The sequence below is a fragment of the Cydia strobilella genome, chromosome 20 (genome assembly GCF_947568885.1).
Source record: "Cydia strobilella chromosome 20, ilCydStro3.1, whole genome shotgun sequence".
Taxonomy (NCBI): Eukaryota; Metazoa; Arthropoda; class Insecta; order Lepidoptera; family Tortricidae; genus Cydia; species Cydia strobilella.
In genome coordinates this window covers 9,908,344-9,925,492 of record NC_086060.1, presented here as the reverse complement: position 1 = coordinate 9,925,492, position 17,149 = coordinate 9,908,344, and the positions used below count along the sequence as shown (strand labels likewise).

Genomic DNA, 17,149 nt, shown 5'->3' with positions numbered 1-17,149 from the left:
TTGACGGTGCGCTCTTATCATTGTTTTATCTTACCTAATATATGTACTTATTGATTACTGTGCTACAAATTACAACATTAAAAGTTAGTTTTATGTATCAAGCTCCACAGATGCATACCCATTTCATGAATGGATCCCATTTATGAAATGCGCATGCATCCCTGGAGTGCATACTAGTATGTTCCTAAATCTAAAACAAGCTCCCACAGAAGTAGCCAGAAATTCAAACAAGTAACTATTAGTAAAGTTAACATTTCACCTCGCTTTAACTCAGCTTTAACTACACTAAATACAAGTAATAATATTGTGATATCAAAGATAGATAAAACTCCGTAATAGATGGATACAGTCTAAGGAAAAAACGTGCCTCGAAAATCAAGAAAATTTGATTCTCGTTCAGAGGGCGCTACTAGTTTTGGCCTACAGTCGTATAGATGGCGTTGACGGTTTCCTTTGTTATTTAACAATTTTAACGCATATCAGTGAAAGAACATGGGTCAAAATCATAAAAATAATTAATGCAAATAAAAAAAATCATTTATCTATATTGAAATACATTCTATCGTATTTTTATAAATCTTCATTTTTAGTTTTAAAGTGTGTCGACAGATGGCAGTGAATTTTACTGGGGTTACAAAATTTACTATGACAGTACCGCTCTAGTATAAGTTACTCTATGGTGATATTAATACTAACAATGGCTTTTAGAATAATATAATTGACACCATAACATGGCATTAAAATAAAGTTACGTATCTGTTTACCTAAGGCTAGAAACCTAAACCTGGCACACATATTCGTTACTCAACCGCTCATTGTTATGTGAGTGACGCGTGCTCATGTATTATGCAAACGAGGAACCGCATTGTGCCAAAAATATATGCGAAAATTGGCACGAAGAAATTGTGTTAGTGTGAGTCAAAGTATGTGTAGGTGCCAACTTTTAGCAGGACCTTACGAGGTTTGATTTTTAACCTATAAGCCAAATATTGCGACGTGAAACATAGTCAGTCAGACTGAGATGTAGCAGGCATTTTGTGCATACGGCGCCGTTTACAAACGGCGCCTTCATTGCATAAAGGCGAAGTCAATTTGTGAAAAGTCGGCATTATGTAAAATACCATACGGCATTAACGCCGCCGTTTACATATTGCCGCGGCATTTTGGTCGAATTAGTTCTTTACTTTACCACGCGTGGCGCTGCACATCGAAACTATGAAAAACGCTGGGGAGTCCATCAAATCTGGAGTTCGTCGGACTGTTTCTTTTCAAAATGATCTTAAACCTAACCTAAAAACACTTCCTTCACAACTTTGTAACTAGACGGAGCCCCGCCTCGCGGGGCTCCCTACTTCTGGGCCTGCCGAACCTAACCTACCTACCTATTGATTTAGTGTGACGTCCATGAAAACATCTAACCTACACCTACCTAAGCTTTTTTCCCCAAAGTGTAATGTTTTCACGGACGTCACACTAAATCATTAGGTTAGGTGTGTTAGGCAGCTTCAGATGCCCGAAGGGCAAACCGCCCAGAAATTAAATAGGAGCCCCGCTGGGCGGGGCTCCGTCGAGTTAGGTTGTGGGGTTTAAGTTTTTTTTAAGCCATGGTTAGCCTACGAAACCCACAACGTTTGAAGTTGATTGTTTGACGCTACTAAGCGCACTAAGAAATTGCCTTCGGTAATTTGCAAATTTCTACTGGCTGCCGAATTCTTACAAAATGCCTGCGACATATACTCGAATGTGTTCATGGAATTTTGTAACATAAATACCGTCGTTTTATGTTACAAAAGTCCATGAACACCTTCGAGTTTGTGTGGTCAGTGGTCACTTAGGGGAGGCGTCTATACACATAGCCGCACAGTGATCTAAAGTTTTCTTATTTGCTCAATCTCTTAGTTGAAGCAAAGAGGATATAATGGGATAGAGCGGTGCTGTCTTATTAAATTTTGTGCCACAGTAAATCACTGGCATCTATTAAAACTAACAGTAAAAATATCAAAAAATGTATTTATATATACGGATAAATGTTTTTATTTAATTTTATTTGCCTTAATTATTTTTATATGATTTTGACCCATGTCCTTTCACTGGAATGCGTTAAAATTGTTAAATAACAAACGAAACTGTCAACGCAATCAAATTTTCTTGATTTTCGAGGCACGTTTTTTCCTTAGATTGTATCCATCTATTACGGAGTTATATCTATCTTTGGTAATAGGGTCCCGTTTTTACCCTTTAGATACGGAACCCTAAAACGATTGGTTGAGGCAATTTATGGTTCTATAGATTAAGTCATAGACATGTACCTTAATCAATTAATAAATGATTATTCTATAGGTAATTATGATCCACTGCATCTCAAGCCTCTCATTACCACTTAACTTCCAATAGCGAACCCAATGCAATGTAATAGGTAGGTACCTAACCTAATTAATTGTATATTAAACAGTATACTGTACCTTCGAAGGTACATACTTTGGGAGCCAGCAACACTTAATCATTAAGAGGAAAATTGACGACTTCTCCATACAAACGTAATTCCCATTTTCAGTTTATTATAAGAGTTAGGAGCGAAAAACAATTTGCGTACAGTCAAGGGCATAAATATATATACATTCCCAAAATTTCAAAAATATGTGACAATAAAGTCGTGCACATATTTTTGAGCCATTTGTCTGGATCGATATTTTTGCCTTCGACTGTACACATTTTTAAATGCTAACTTACAATAATTTAACATTCTAAAAAAATCAAACAAAACCTTCCCATACAAACGTAGTAACACCTTGCACCTTCTCATTAAAACTACGTATTGGATTATAATGAAACTTTGCACATACAATGACATAAAGTATATCTAGGTGTGTAATAAGTTTATATAGCTCCAGTTTATAAAACAAACGAAATAGAGCAAAAACAAGTTTAGTATGAAAACCCTAAATTCGCTGTATTTTTGTGAACTGGTATCTGAAGCTACATAAACTAATTATACCTTATCCTATTGTAAGTACAAAGTTTTAGAGCAAACCTTACACTTATATGGAGAACTGAGCTTGCCGCGGACCCTTAAAACATCAGTTAATATCGAAGTGGCATTTAAAATAGTTCAACCGAGAGATGATTCACTGCCGCAAGGAATTCCTTTGTGCTCGGACTTTCTCTTGGTCAAGGACTCGTAGGAGTGATGGTTTGTGATACTGATAAGCATATTCTAAGAGAAATAATTGAGTTTTAGTGGACCTTATATCGTTGCAATAAGGTTTTTTGATTTAGATAGGAGTACAAACCATACTGTTAGAACCAGACCTTAGAGTTATACTGAAATAAATTGATAGTCGACCAAATTAGGTAGGTAGGTAGGTAGGAGTCGAACTCGCCTACCGAGGGTTCCGTACTTTTTAGTATTTGTTGTTATAGCGGCAACAGAAATACATCATCTGTGAAAATTTCAACTGTCTAGCTATCACGGTTCATGAGATACAGCTTGGTGAGAGACAGACGGACAGTGATGGAGTCTTACTAATAGGGTACCGTTTTTACCCTTTGGGTACGGTTTTTTTCTGTTGCTTGCCTAGTTTTCCCGAAAACGCGAAAGGTTAGCGAGATGCTACAACATCTACAATGAAAGTCGTATGACTGAATAATTCTACTTCCACTGGCAGCCGTATTAAAAAAGAAGAAGAAGAAGAAAGAAGAAGAAGAAGTAAGAAGTCTACATAATTACAAATGAAGGGTACACGGAAATAACATGTCTAAGTAGTCACTTTTTTCGGAAAATGAGATTTTTATTTCAAAATGTAGATCTCTTAATGAACTATTAGTTATATCTTTTGCTACCACTGTATAATATATATAACACAACTTTTTTTTGTTAAAAAAGACCTGGTCACGGAATTACCATACATTTTGACATGGTTCCAAATTTTAAAACCGCGATTATTCAAAATGTTACTAAAGTGACTAGGCGAAAACATGTTCTTTCCGTGTACCCTTCATATTCAATCATACAAATACATTGCTTTTAAAGCTACCCACAGTAAGCAATAAAAATGTGCAGAAGTAGCTGCTAACATAGTGTGAATTATCTGCTACTTAGCCTTTGCTAGTAAAGTGTACATTTCAGGAGCTTTCGCTCGCATAGCATTTATTGGACGGTCGTCGAGATATTGGAAAATGGAAACCAAAGATAGATATAACTCCGTAATAGATAGATACAGTCTAAGGAAAAAACGTGCCTCGAAAATCACGAAAATTTGATTCTCGATCAGAGGGCGCCACTAGTTTTGGCCTACACTCGTATAGAGGGCGTTGACGGTTTCGTTTGTTATTTATAATTTTAACGCATATCAGTGAAAGAACATGGGTCAAAATCATAAAAATAATTAATGCAAATAAAAAACATCATTTATCCATATTTAAATACATTTTATCGTATTTTTATAAATATTTATTTTTAGTTTTAAAGTGTGTCGACAGATGGCAGTGAATTTACTGGGGTTACAAAATTTACTATGACAGTACCGCTCTAGTATAAGATACTCTATGATGGAAACTGAAGACGCTTTTGTCTTTATTAATGGAATAGCTTAGTTCCTGCGCTAAAGCGAAAGTAAAGACAGCACTAATATTAGGGTTCGGTCGGAGTACGTCACTTTCGGAGTATGTCACTTTCGGAGTACGTCACTTTCGGAGTACGTTACTTTCGGAGTACGTCACTTTCGGAGTACGTCACTTTCGGAGTACGTCACTTTCGGAGTACGTCACTTTCGGAGTACGTCACTTTCGGAGTATGTCACTTTCGGAGTACGTCACTTTCGGAGTACGTTACTTTCGGAGTACGTCACTTTCTGAGTACGTCACTTTCGGAGTACGTCACTTTTTTTAGTTCCATCGCCCTCAATACCAATCAATCTGTTGTCCACTAAAAGTTAAAAAAGATTGTGAAATATGTACAAAAAATGGTACGCGGGGTCTCAGGAGGTAAAAGAAAAATATATAAAATTTGAATTTAAGCAGCGTCTAAAGATAAGATAGAGCATACGTTACAATAAAATAGCAAAATGCAGTGCACGGCTCATGATATGCATCTAAGTTACTAGGCGCTGCGGTGGTAATTTTATTAGGAAATTATGAGTAAGTAGGTAAATTCTAGATGAACTGTCTATAAAATAAAACTTTATTAAAAAAAAAAATCTTTTTTGAGTTTTATTCAACATTATCTTAACAGTTTAAAGTAGTTTAGCACCCCACTATAATTTAGATAAATTTTATAAACATATGTAGTTCTTTACATAGTAACTACAGTAATAGTATTGGCAACAAATTAAGGGGGTAAAGTTCTGGCTAGAGTCTCCATTTTTCCCATACAAACTTTTTTGAATCACCCTAGTGGATAGATAAAATCAGTAGCATGGAATGCATAGTGTAAACTGAATGATTGATCCGAAATACCGAATACCGAATATCTGTCGCACCTACTCGCGCACGCAGAGGTTCCGTACCATTACGCAAAAAAATCGTCCAAGTGCGAGTCGGACTCGCGTTGCAAGGGTTCCGTACATTACACAATTTAAAAAATGTATTTTTTATGTGAAATGTCTTTAAAAAACCCGTAGGGGTCGGATCAAAAACTAAGTAATTAAGTCCGGCTCACGCTTGACTGCACATTTCTAATAGGTTTTCCGGTGATCTATAGGTAAAGATCTATTTTGTGTATTTTTTTCAAAAATTTTGACCCAGTAGTTTCGGAGATAAAGGGGGGGGGGGAATGGTAATTTTTTGCCTATTTTCTTGAATAACTTCTAAACTATTTATCTTAAAATTGTAAAAAAAATACATTTATCTCAAATGTATTTTTTTTACGACTCACAATGAGCCCTTTCATTTGATATGTAACACGATATAGTTTGACAAACTTTATTTTTTAATTTTCTCATTTACCCCCCAAAAGTAGCCCCCGTGGGTAAAATTAATTTGTTTACGTTACATGTCCATCTTTGAGTCACAAACTTATATATGTGTACCAAATTTCAACTTAATTGGTCCAGTAGTTTCGGAGAAAATAGGCTTTGACAGACGGACAGACAGACAGACGCACGAGTGATCCTATAAGGGTTCCGTTTTTTCCTTTTGAGGTACGGAACCCTAAAAATGGAAAAAATATCGCGTTTGTTGTATGGGAGCCCCACTTGAATTTTAATTGTATTCTGACAGACAGACAGACACTTTTATTGAGACAGACAGACAGACAGACGGAGGGACAGCGAAGTCATAGTAATAGGGTCCCGTTTTTACCCATTGGATATACGGGACCCTAAAACTTACACAATAAAAATAAGCAAAAACTGTTTAATATATAAAATGTATTCTTGGAAAGTTGTTAAATACAAAAACCCTTTTTTGAGCAATTATTGATTACAAAATATTTTATTTTTGTCATGGGTCTGATTTGATTGACTAACTACATTCATTAATTCTGTTCACCAAAAAATATATCTTAAGGGCCCTCCACACTCATGATCAGCGAACTGGGCTCCACACTCGCGTTCGCGGCTTCGCGCCGTTATTCGCGCATGAGTGTGGAGGGCCCTTTAGCAAACGTTGTGCTTTGTTGGCGATTTGGTATTCGGCCAAAACCACTATTTGGGGCATCTCTAGAAATTATGTCGACTAACCACTTGTCTAATGCAAATATGAGTATTTACCAAAGCAAACAACATTTTTTTTAAATACTAGGTACTTATAGTAGTAATATACTCGTATAGTATGTAAATAAACAAACGTCGCTCGAGACCTAGAAATAAACAGTTACGTTAGAGCTCAAAGAAAACTAAAAAGAAGATAACCTGCATTCACTGGACGTAAACAAAGTCAATGACCCCACTGTTTCGAGTATTATCGCAATTAGTTCGGTGATTTTGAAGCAATGTCAAGGTTTTTGTTGAAATTGTTAGGATAATTACGTTTAATGCTACAAAATACAAATGACTTAAGTTAGTGTTGTCTGCCTGCAAAAGTGAAACTTAAAGTCGCGGAAAATTAATAAAAAACTGAAAAAGTTTTTGGAAATTTCAGTGACAAATCACATGAAACAAAGGAAAGGAGGTGAGAAGTTTCCACGTGGAGATTACTAACTTTTACTAGTTACGGTCAAGGAATTTATAATTTGATCAAAGGATATTTGTCTTACACTAGTAGTAGCACCCAAAAGACGGACTTGCAACTACGGAACCGTACACTGAGCATGGCCCGACATGCTCTTGGCCGTTTTTTTATGAAATCAATACGCTCAAAAAAAACCCACCTATCGACATTGAACTATTATTACTAACGTATAGAATCGGCACAGAGAACCAGTATTTTGTGCCATGAGTTGCTGCTGGCATCAAATCTTAGAAGCGGAGCGTGAGTCTCGCGACCTAAATGCGTAAGCGCCATGAATTTCACGGCGCTTACGACGTTTTGGTCGCGTGGTACAGGTTGTGATTGTGACAAATTCATTGTTTGGTATGTCGTCTCTATAGTACTAGTAACTCAGTGCCTACCGATTGAGATATCAAGCCAACCGGGTTTTCAAATCTGATCATAGTCATAGCTTTTTAAAGCAAAGCTACTAAAAACACTCAACACTTACAGTCGCTATCAGATACATTGTAGCGGTTAAGTGCATGTTCAGGTATTTGTGATCAACTTGGCGACTCGACTCCATCTGATGGCGACTCTCGCTAATTAGCTGATATGATTCCAATATCATTGGCCTGATAATTTTAATTCAAATACTTAGACATCCACACATGTATCAAATTATAATCTTGTATAACATCTTATCGAGCACATTAGAATTTGTAGACCGATAACAGATTTATATAAAAAAATATATTAGGGGACATTACACAAATCAACCTAGGCCCAAACTAAGCAAAGCTTGTACTATGGGTGCTAGGCGACGATATACATACTTATAAAGATAAATACATACGTATATACATAGAAAACACACCCATGACTCGGGAACAAATATTTGTGTTCATCACACAAATAAATGCCCTTACCGGGATTCGAACCCAGGACCATCGGCTTCACAGGCAGGGTGACCCTAGGGGTATATTTAAACGTATAGAAAACGTACTTACGTTTACCTTTGATATTACGTAATAGCATAAGTTTAGGTATGTGATTCTGATTATGTTAACTATAATATAATTAACGTAATACTGCAGTGAAAGCAGTTATGTATAATTTGAGATTAGAATTGGATAACGAGGTGTACAATTTCATCAGCCTAAATCACTTCAAACAATTCAGTACAGTCAGTGACGGAATGTATACAGGCTGGTTTTTCTTTTTGGGTCATGGGGATGTAAAAGTTGGAGGGGGGGAAGGGAAACAATAACTTCTCGGCGTGTTTCTACTTTCTACTTCTATTTATTCTTATAAACCTAAAAGCTAAAAAGAATGCCAAGTTTCGTGCTTTCTGCCGGATGGGACTATACCTCAATATTAAATCGAGCTAAGGAACCGCACTACGTATCAAGTTCAAAGCTGGAAAATAAAACTAATTTTGTAGTAAAATTATTTAACCCGTAGTTATGTTTTAATTACATTTTGCAAAAAATGTGCAAGTAAGAAATATATTCCTACAATTTTGTTGTCAACGTATTTTTATGTCAGCCTGTATTTAAATAAACAAATATGAATGCCTATATTCAATAAGATATATATACTAAAGACTAGTATTAGAATTTCCGTTAGTCTACTAGTCTTTAAATATAAGTTCATTTTAACAGCGAACATCTTTCCGCAAAAATTCTACAAACTAAATTTTTGCATATCTCACTGAGCTTTTATGTCCTTGCTCAATAAGAAAGTTGCAGTAAAGATCTTGATAAATTCATGAAACTCATTCACTAACGTCCAGTATGAAATCCTGACCAGTCTATGAGTAAACAAAGCCTTAATGGGAAGCAACTTTTCTAATTGAAGCCGGACTCCACTTTAGTATCAGAAAGCTGCACTGGCGCGGATGCGTTCGCCGGCGCGCTCTGTACGGCACTTTTGAGTTGCACCTGATGCACTTTGGTCTGTGGAATGCACCAACTATTAGATACCTCGTATTGTTATATTAGAATTTTACAAAAATATTGAGGATCTCATAGTAATCTAATCGAATGCTCGCATTTATCCCACAGCAGCCATTATTTTTAGCTACTTTTCATTATTAAAATACGGGCTTTATTTAGAATTGAGTTGTTGAATAATACTTATGAATAGTCAATAGACTACAGAATAGATTGAGATAAATCTCTTCCTCGCGTTGTCCCGGCATTTTGCCACGGCTAAATGGGAGCCTGGGGTCCGCTTGGCAACTAATCCCAAGAATTGGCGTAGGCACTAGTTTTTACGAAAGCGACTGTCATCTGACCGTCCAACCCAGAGGGGAAACTAGGCCTTGTCGGGATTAGTCCGGTTTCCTCACGATGTTTTCCTTCACCGAAAAGCGACTGGTAAAATATCAAATGATATTTCGTACATAAGTTCCGAAAAACTCATTGGTACGAGCCGGGGTTTGAACCCGCGACCTCCGGATTGCAAGTCGCACGCTCTTACCGCTAGGCCACCAGCGCTCTTTATAGATTGAGATAAATAACAATAATAAACCTAACCTAGCCTAACATGTTATTTGTCACGACAGTGGCAAATGAGTGTATACCTTATCTGATGGCGAGCGGTTAAGCGTTTATCGATGCAGGACGGCTCAAATGTGTCACAGACGTGTCATCCCTTATAGGTAAGATATGAGATCTCTCTTTAATAATAGCCATAATAGCGCATTTTCGGGAGCTCTGGCAACCTTACTCACCATCAAGAATATAGAACTACAAACCTACGAAGTAGTTCGTTAGTTACATACCTATAGTAGAGTGCACTGCCAGTGCTTCCCTAGTTAAGCTGCTCCCTGCTTCGATTTCATTTAAGTACTTTTACGTTTTATATTTAAATACCAAGTAAGACATGTAACATTAGAAACTTTAACTGGATTTCCACCATTCAATCATACTATTTAGATGCTCAAGCACGCCAAAGAAACGTATGAGCGACTTCAAACAACCTTAGTCAGTATAATAATGGCATTCCAATGGCCACGCGTGATATAAATGCCAAAAACGTTAAGTACTTAAACCAGTACGTACTTCGCAAGCAGGTCAGCAATTATAAAGTAGACTAGCTTTAAGCTTGAAATAAGTACATTTGTGACAAATTGTGCGCGTTTCAAAGGAAAATAGGTTTGTTTTTCGAATAAGTATATGAGTACTAAAAGCTTTAGGAGTCGTGGTACTACAAGAATGGTCCCAAAGGGAAGAAGCCTCATCTCACACAATGTGGCGCGTCTACTGATCCGGGATCACACACACACACGAACACGAAATGTTAATGAACCCCGAAAAACGTGCATCCACGCAACGCCGTATCAGTGTGATATCATTTTCGTAGCACCTTTGTCGTCAACTTTTAGGTCCAGTTTTCTCGGCCGCACGTAACACCCGTGGTGGGGGTGATAGGCTTAAAACAGACCGTTTTATACTGCGTGGGCACACTTGGTGCTTAACTTTCATTAGGGGTTGTTTGAGCTGACGACATGAGGTGCTTAGCTGTCCTAGTTTTGGTCGCAGTGGCGCGGGGCATGCCCACCGCCGAAAAAGAAGATCAGGGGATCGTCGGGAGTGTTATGGGTGTGGTGAAGGAGTGTTCTGAAGGCGATGTGTCTCTGTGTTTGAAGGTTGGACTTCAGTGATGTGATCAAAGTGATGTGTTTAAGTTAAACAAGTGCATGAGTTAAAAGTATTTTTTGGTTGCAGGAGAAGGCATTAAAGTATGTGGAGACGTTGTCGTCAGCGCGGGAGTTGAGTCTGACTGATGGAGTGACGTTAGTCGGGAACGGGTCTCCGAGGTCTGCTCGTGCCCTGGATCCTCTGCCTGAGGAGCCTCGAGCCAGGGAAGCGCTCGTGGAGTCGCGGCTGGTGGACTCTGCTGCTGATCTATTGGAGAACCATGTCATCCAGTTTAAGCTGCCGTCCTTCGCTGTTGAAGGCATGAGGAGGTCGCTCGAAGAAGGTAAGAAAGTTTAAGTTATAACTAAAATAATCTTATCCCATTATTTAAACTAGAACTGCACTTCATCGCTCGTACTTATTTTTTCAAGTTATCCTGACCCGCCCCAAGCTATCTGTTGTAGTCTAAATAAATAGTAATGTTCGTGTAAGTTAAAATCAATATAATTTAAATCCCTCTACGCTGCAAAGGTCAAATGACTGTGGCATTTGTACAAATGTGTGTCTGGGATAATTCTTGGGATTAGGTTTCTGGTCTCAGGATTCTTTAGCGAACTGTGGCAAAAAATCACGTGAATAAGGTAAACGTTATGTTACAAATATTTAAATGCATTTATTTTATTTATTTATTTAGGTTTGCCAACAGGTGAAATACAAAAAAATACTTATTAATTATATAAGTTATAAAATAAGATTGCTTGTGTGATTATAGGCAAACACGGCATGCATGTAACAGAAATGTCGCTTACATATGTGTATTTAGGAACAAACTGGTAAATTTCTCGTATTTTGTGTAGTATTTTAATAGTTCGCATGTTTATGGATTATTTACATTTGATTTAAAATATTATAAAACTGTTAAAAAAATATCCCTTTTTTTGTTGAAAGTAATTCTACATAAGTAGTTATTGAAAAATATACAAATTATTGGTTATTTTATTTTGATAATGTAAATCAATCCGATTAAAAACGTGCAAAAAATATGCACCTATCAGGATCATGTCAGATTTACATGTAAAAAAAATCGTAACTGGACAATAGGTTAAATAATTAAATCAAATTAATTTTGTAAAATTTATCAACAAAAAAAAAGTGTGTGCGTGTAATCTTTACGCGATAAACGTCATCGTCAAAGAAGTTTTACTTCAAAAACTTCTTTGACGATGACGTTTATCGCTATGTTGGCACTTTGACGTGTGTCCTATTGTGCGTGTGTCACTACTGAGCGTTACTTCCGTCAGAAAAAAAAATCTGAGTTACCCTCTAGTCGCGCCTAAAGAAGTTTTACTTCAAAAACTATCTTACAAATCGACCAAATGTGTTATACATCGAAACAAAAGAAAAAGTCACATGCAAAACATCTGAGTTACCCTCTAGTCGCGCCTAAAAAAGTTTTACTTCAAAAACTGTGAGCAATTGTGTTATACATCGAAACAAAAGAATAAGTCACATGCAACCTCGTAAATATGCGTGCTAATTTGACGCATGACAATGACATAAGACGAGATAACTTTACCGTAGGTAACGTATTCTTAGCGCAAACTAAAAATCGTGAGACATTTACTCCACAAACACATGTAAAGCTTGCCAAGACCTTTCGGTTTCCAATCTTAATATTACAACCATTACGAAACCAACAAAACAAGATTACGAAATGCAAATAGAAAAAGAAATTTAGCTCAATGATTCAATATTTTACACTTGGTTAAAAAAAGAAATGGAGCAAAACAAAGAGTTTTGTGGTCAAACAATAACTGCTTATTTGCCTAATGGTCACAACTCCAGAAGGTCTAAGTGGGCCAGTAATGATGACCATTTTAAACGAGATCAAAACAACTTTACTGTTACTTAAACACCAGTTTTAGTGTTATTCGACAATTTTAAATTGTGAAATGTAAAATACCGGTTCTATTATAGAATTATTACCATTCCTCGGATTACTTACTCAGCCTTATGTTACTTACAAACTAATTAAACGTCGAATGGCGATAATGCAGTTTTTCGCGCATGTCACGCATTCGTTTTTTTTATTATTATTCAAAGACAGACTAGAGTCGGGAGCGGCCGCCTTCCATTATATCGTTTGACATCAAGTAACTTTGACAAAATTGTTTGCAACTGACACTTCATTTCGAATAAACCGTCATCTCGACTGATATTAGAATAGAGGCCAAATCAAATTTCTTTGTTTCTCAAAGATGTTCTAAATTTGAATGTAATTGAGGTAGCGGCTATCGATAACGTAGTTAAAGTTACGATGCACCCAGAAATACAGGTTTGATGTAGATTCTACATCAATATGAATCCTGACCCACCGTGATACAGTTCACACTAGTACGGAGGTCAGATAACACTTACTTGCTTGTTGGTTTTGTACCATATAAGTAAAAAAAAATGTAAGTAGTTTAGCACCTTAGTTTACACAATAAAATATATTTTATCTTTATCTTTTATATCATATTAGCCTCCCTATAATATATTATGAAACGATAATCTAACGGCCTATATTAACAACCCTGTACCTATCCTCATACTGTTAGTCTTGCCCCGAGCAAAATAAACTATGTTAGTCTTACCTTATACTTTCCCGGAATGTTGACCATCTGGTTTGATTTTGTTCAATAACTAGAAGCTTTTTACCTCATTATTCCTACAACATCAATCTAGAACGACACAAACATCGTGTTACCTAGAAAGACGGATGCGTTGAATGACCGCCACAAATCTCAGTCTGTCGTAGATTTCTAGACTCGCTTGAATGCCTGTCAGGTCATGTAGCATAAGCATCGGTTACACGCGGCCTCTGGATGGCTATATAGCTGTGCGTGAGCTTGCCTTGTTGATCGTACTGTTGACGTTAAAGATATCTTTACAAGTTTGCACCTTAATCCTTTGTAATACAGTGATATTTGTTTATATATCTTTGACGGTGTATGCAACGGTATCTTCTCGTAAACCTCCCACAATCAAGGACTCGTTTTCAACACAATTTATTATGTAAAATGCAACTTGATTTTTGTACCGTTTACTGCTATGTGGACGACTTTCTGTACTTTTTTATTTATTTATTTGAACTATGTACCTATATTGCACGTGAAAAATACCCTAATTCGTTACGATTCATAGTAAAACCTTTTCGTGTTTCTTCACTTGATGACACCGGTGACATCTTCATTAGGTACTGTAAAGCACTCCTGCAATTACTGATGAGCTTTGCCTGTAACCTCCAGCTTTCAATAAGGAGGAAAACATTGCTAGGGCGCCTCGTGTCTCGGGCTAGGCATAATATAATTCAAATAGAACTTCACTAGCAGGTAAGTTCGTTAAAGTTTTTAATTATACGATACTCCTAGCCCGACACAAATAATACCTAAATTCTAGAAGCATTGCTACCTTATCTCTATGTTAACTGTATCCCAGCTTTCATCAAAACCATTTCAAGACCACTAGTTGATCCAGATGTTTTGATTTCACTTCGCACAGTACCTGATATTACCATAATTAGAATCCCATTCATATTCCAAACGAGTACAAGTACGCACTTGCCACTTAACACTTGTCTCGTCGCTGTGAAAGTAGTACTTGCATTCTTGCTCCGGCCATTAGAGTAGGTAGTCGGTACTCGAGTCCTTCTGTCGCATTGAACTTTCATGGAAAGCTGTTCGAGTGAGCAAGTCATCGTGAAATCTAGCCATAACTGGCTTCTAACTTTCAAAGATGTAATTGCTTTCGAATGAGTAGGTAGATGCCCTTTGGTCTGAACAAGAAACAACATAGCTATAAAATGATTTCTTGGTAACATATAAAACAGTACTTAATGATTTGGATGAACATGTAATGCTTTGCATATTTACGTAAGTATGTATGTAGTAGATTCAACCTACATAAACATTTTAAAATATCCCGTAAGTCGACATAACTGCGAAAGATTAAAGACTAAGTGCTTCTATTACGTCACAAAAAACAGTAGATCTTTATAAAAAATGTTTGTTTATTTATTAAAACCCGGTTAAGCAGGATTAAACGTACCGTTATATTAGGTATACTAGTACATCAACTTACTCAGATCCTCAAGAATGCGGCTAAGCCACAATACAACCCGGTTATTCAAATTTAGGATTAAACAAAATGTAAATTGCACAAATACTTGGGATTCTTTGAGAGATTAGACATTAACATTGAACTTGACCTAAATTTTATAAAAGTTGCTATCATGTTAAATTCAAACGATACCTTACATCTTAATCATTATGTCGTAGGTGATCGTACTCGTAATCACGGCAGCGGAACATGTTTTAACTGTGATATAATTTTGTACTATCATCATTTCATAAGCTTTTGTATGTCGACTTATTATATTTTTCTCCTTTCCAGCTCGTGGCAAAAAGAAGAAGATCAAGCAGCTCCTGCCTCTCCTAGCTCTCGCCAAGTTGAAGATCACCGCTCTCATCCCCCTGTTCCTTGCGATCATCGCCTTCGCAGCCACCAAAGCCCTGCTCCTCGCCAAGGTGTCTCTCCTCGTCGCCGGTATCCTCGCCCTGAAGAAGCTTCTGGCCCACAAGCACCATGAAACCAGCTACGAGGTGGTAGCCCACCCTCATCATGATGAACATTACGCCAGCAGCGGACATGGTTGGGGACGATCCGTCGATGATGCCCAGAACCTCGCCTACGGCGCTCACGTCAAGTCTGATTAACTTAAGCCATTTGACTTCCACAAGGATCAACTCTATGACCGCTATTTTATAGTCAATATCATTGAGATGCGGGCATTTACTTTAAAGATTATTTAAGCAGGCTTATTTATTGCTAGCCTTAGTTTATTTATTACTATTTATTTGATCCCTTTGTAAGGGAGTGTTGTTGTTTTCATAAACGGTTGTTCTGAGTTTGTATGGCCCTTCTTGTTATACTATATTAGTATTTATATCAGACCCTATACGGTATCCGTATTTGTGTATTTTGTTTTCACAATGATTTTCGATACTCACTACTTGTACATATAATTTTATTTTGTTCGATTATTTAATTCTAGTCCTTTCCTCTAAGTCCTCAATTTATTCCACTTGATATTGTATCATTATAAGTTAGTTTACATCCTTTATTTTTATTTATTTTATTTAAACTGTGATATTTGTTTTATAATCCATCATTTATCATTATCATTAACTCATTCATAGCCTTTTTGAATTTATAGCACCGATACCACGTCTATTATCATATATTTATTTATTTTATGTATTTAATTATGCATGTATGGTTTATGTATCTGTATTATTGCTCATTATGGTATTATGATAAGTATATAATTATGCATATTATAATTATATTGTACCTATATATGACTACTTATGATATACATACTTATATATACATAGTACTTATGATATTTTTGCAAATCGTACAAATAAAGAAGTTAAATATTAACATGGTTTTTCCATTTCCAAATCACTTATTTCAATATTCACATAAGTATGTACTTATGCCATCTCGCGCATGAAAGGAGGCCTTTGCCTTGCCCAGCAGTGTGCAGTGGGACGTATTCCTATATATATATATATATATATAGGCTGAATTATTATTATTATATATTTATATATCATCCAAATGGATGCCAGAAGAGGGGCGCGGACCCGGCAGGCCCAGACAGAGATGGCGGGACGACCTAGACCTTTCTCAACAACTGGCACTATATCGGGAGTCGTGGAAGACAAGGGGAGAGGCCTTTGCTCAGCAGTGGAACACCATAATGGGCTAGTGAAAAAAAAATATATATATCATACACTCATACAGAACACGAAAAGTAGTATTTTCGTAAACAATGTTTACCAACCATTCAAAATTAAACTTTATTATTATAAGTTAGTAAAGTGTGATCCTGTTAGTACTCTGCGTAGCTTAGGGTATCATTACCACTTGCAGCACTACTAAAGCTTATACCATCAGATTATGCAGTATTTTTACCGCAAAATCATTTAAATATAGAAAACAAGTGCTCTTACTGACCACAAGATATTAGATACTTTACTTGTGGTGGGCTGTACACCTAACTAAAAGCTCTTGTACAGTCGAGTTCATAAATATGTGTACATTTTTTCACCTTAATCCATTGCAATAAGGTGAAAAAATGTATACATATTTATGAACTCGACTGTACAATGAGATATCAATATTACTAGACTTATATTGACCGGGATATAGACCGTGATTACCTTTTGTATTATTTGTGAGCTTTTTGTATATCCCGGTCAATATAAGTCTAGTGAAACTAACCGTGAATCATTCAAAACTCTAAGATATCAATATTACTCCAATTT

General features: G+C 36.6%; 1 protein-coding gene across 1 annotated transcript; it reads left to right on the top strand.

Moving 5' to 3' along the window:
- Nucleotides 1-10,639: 10,639 nt before the first annotated feature.
- On the top strand, nucleotides 10,640-15,983 carry LOC134750630 (uncharacterized). The gene is made up of 3 exons (XM_063685849.1): nucleotides 10,640-10,780; nucleotides 10,860-11,115; nucleotides 15,207-15,983. Exons 1-3 carry the CDS (start codon nucleotides 10,640-10,642, stop codon nucleotides 15,527-15,529), a joined length of 720 nt encoding a protein of 239 aa, XP_063541919.1. The 3' UTR covers nucleotides 15,530-15,983.
- The last annotated feature ends 1,166 nt before the right edge of the window (nucleotides 15,984-17,149 follow it).

Excerpts from the sequence above, each read along its gene's own strand:
- LOC134750630 (XM_063685849.1), top strand. The coding sequence starts at position 10,640 with ATGAGGTGCTTAGCTGTCCTAGTTTTGGTCGCAGTGGCGCGGGGCATG. Across the intron at positions 10,781-10,859 it reads ATGTGTCTCTGTGTTTGAAG|GAGAAGGCATTAAAGTATGT; the intron begins GTTGGACTTCAG and ends TTTTGGTTGCAG. Across the intron at positions 11,116-15,206 it reads GAGGAGGTCGCTCGAAGAAG|CTCGTGGCAAAAAGAAGAAG; the intron begins GTAAGAAAGTTT and ends TCTCCTTTCCAG.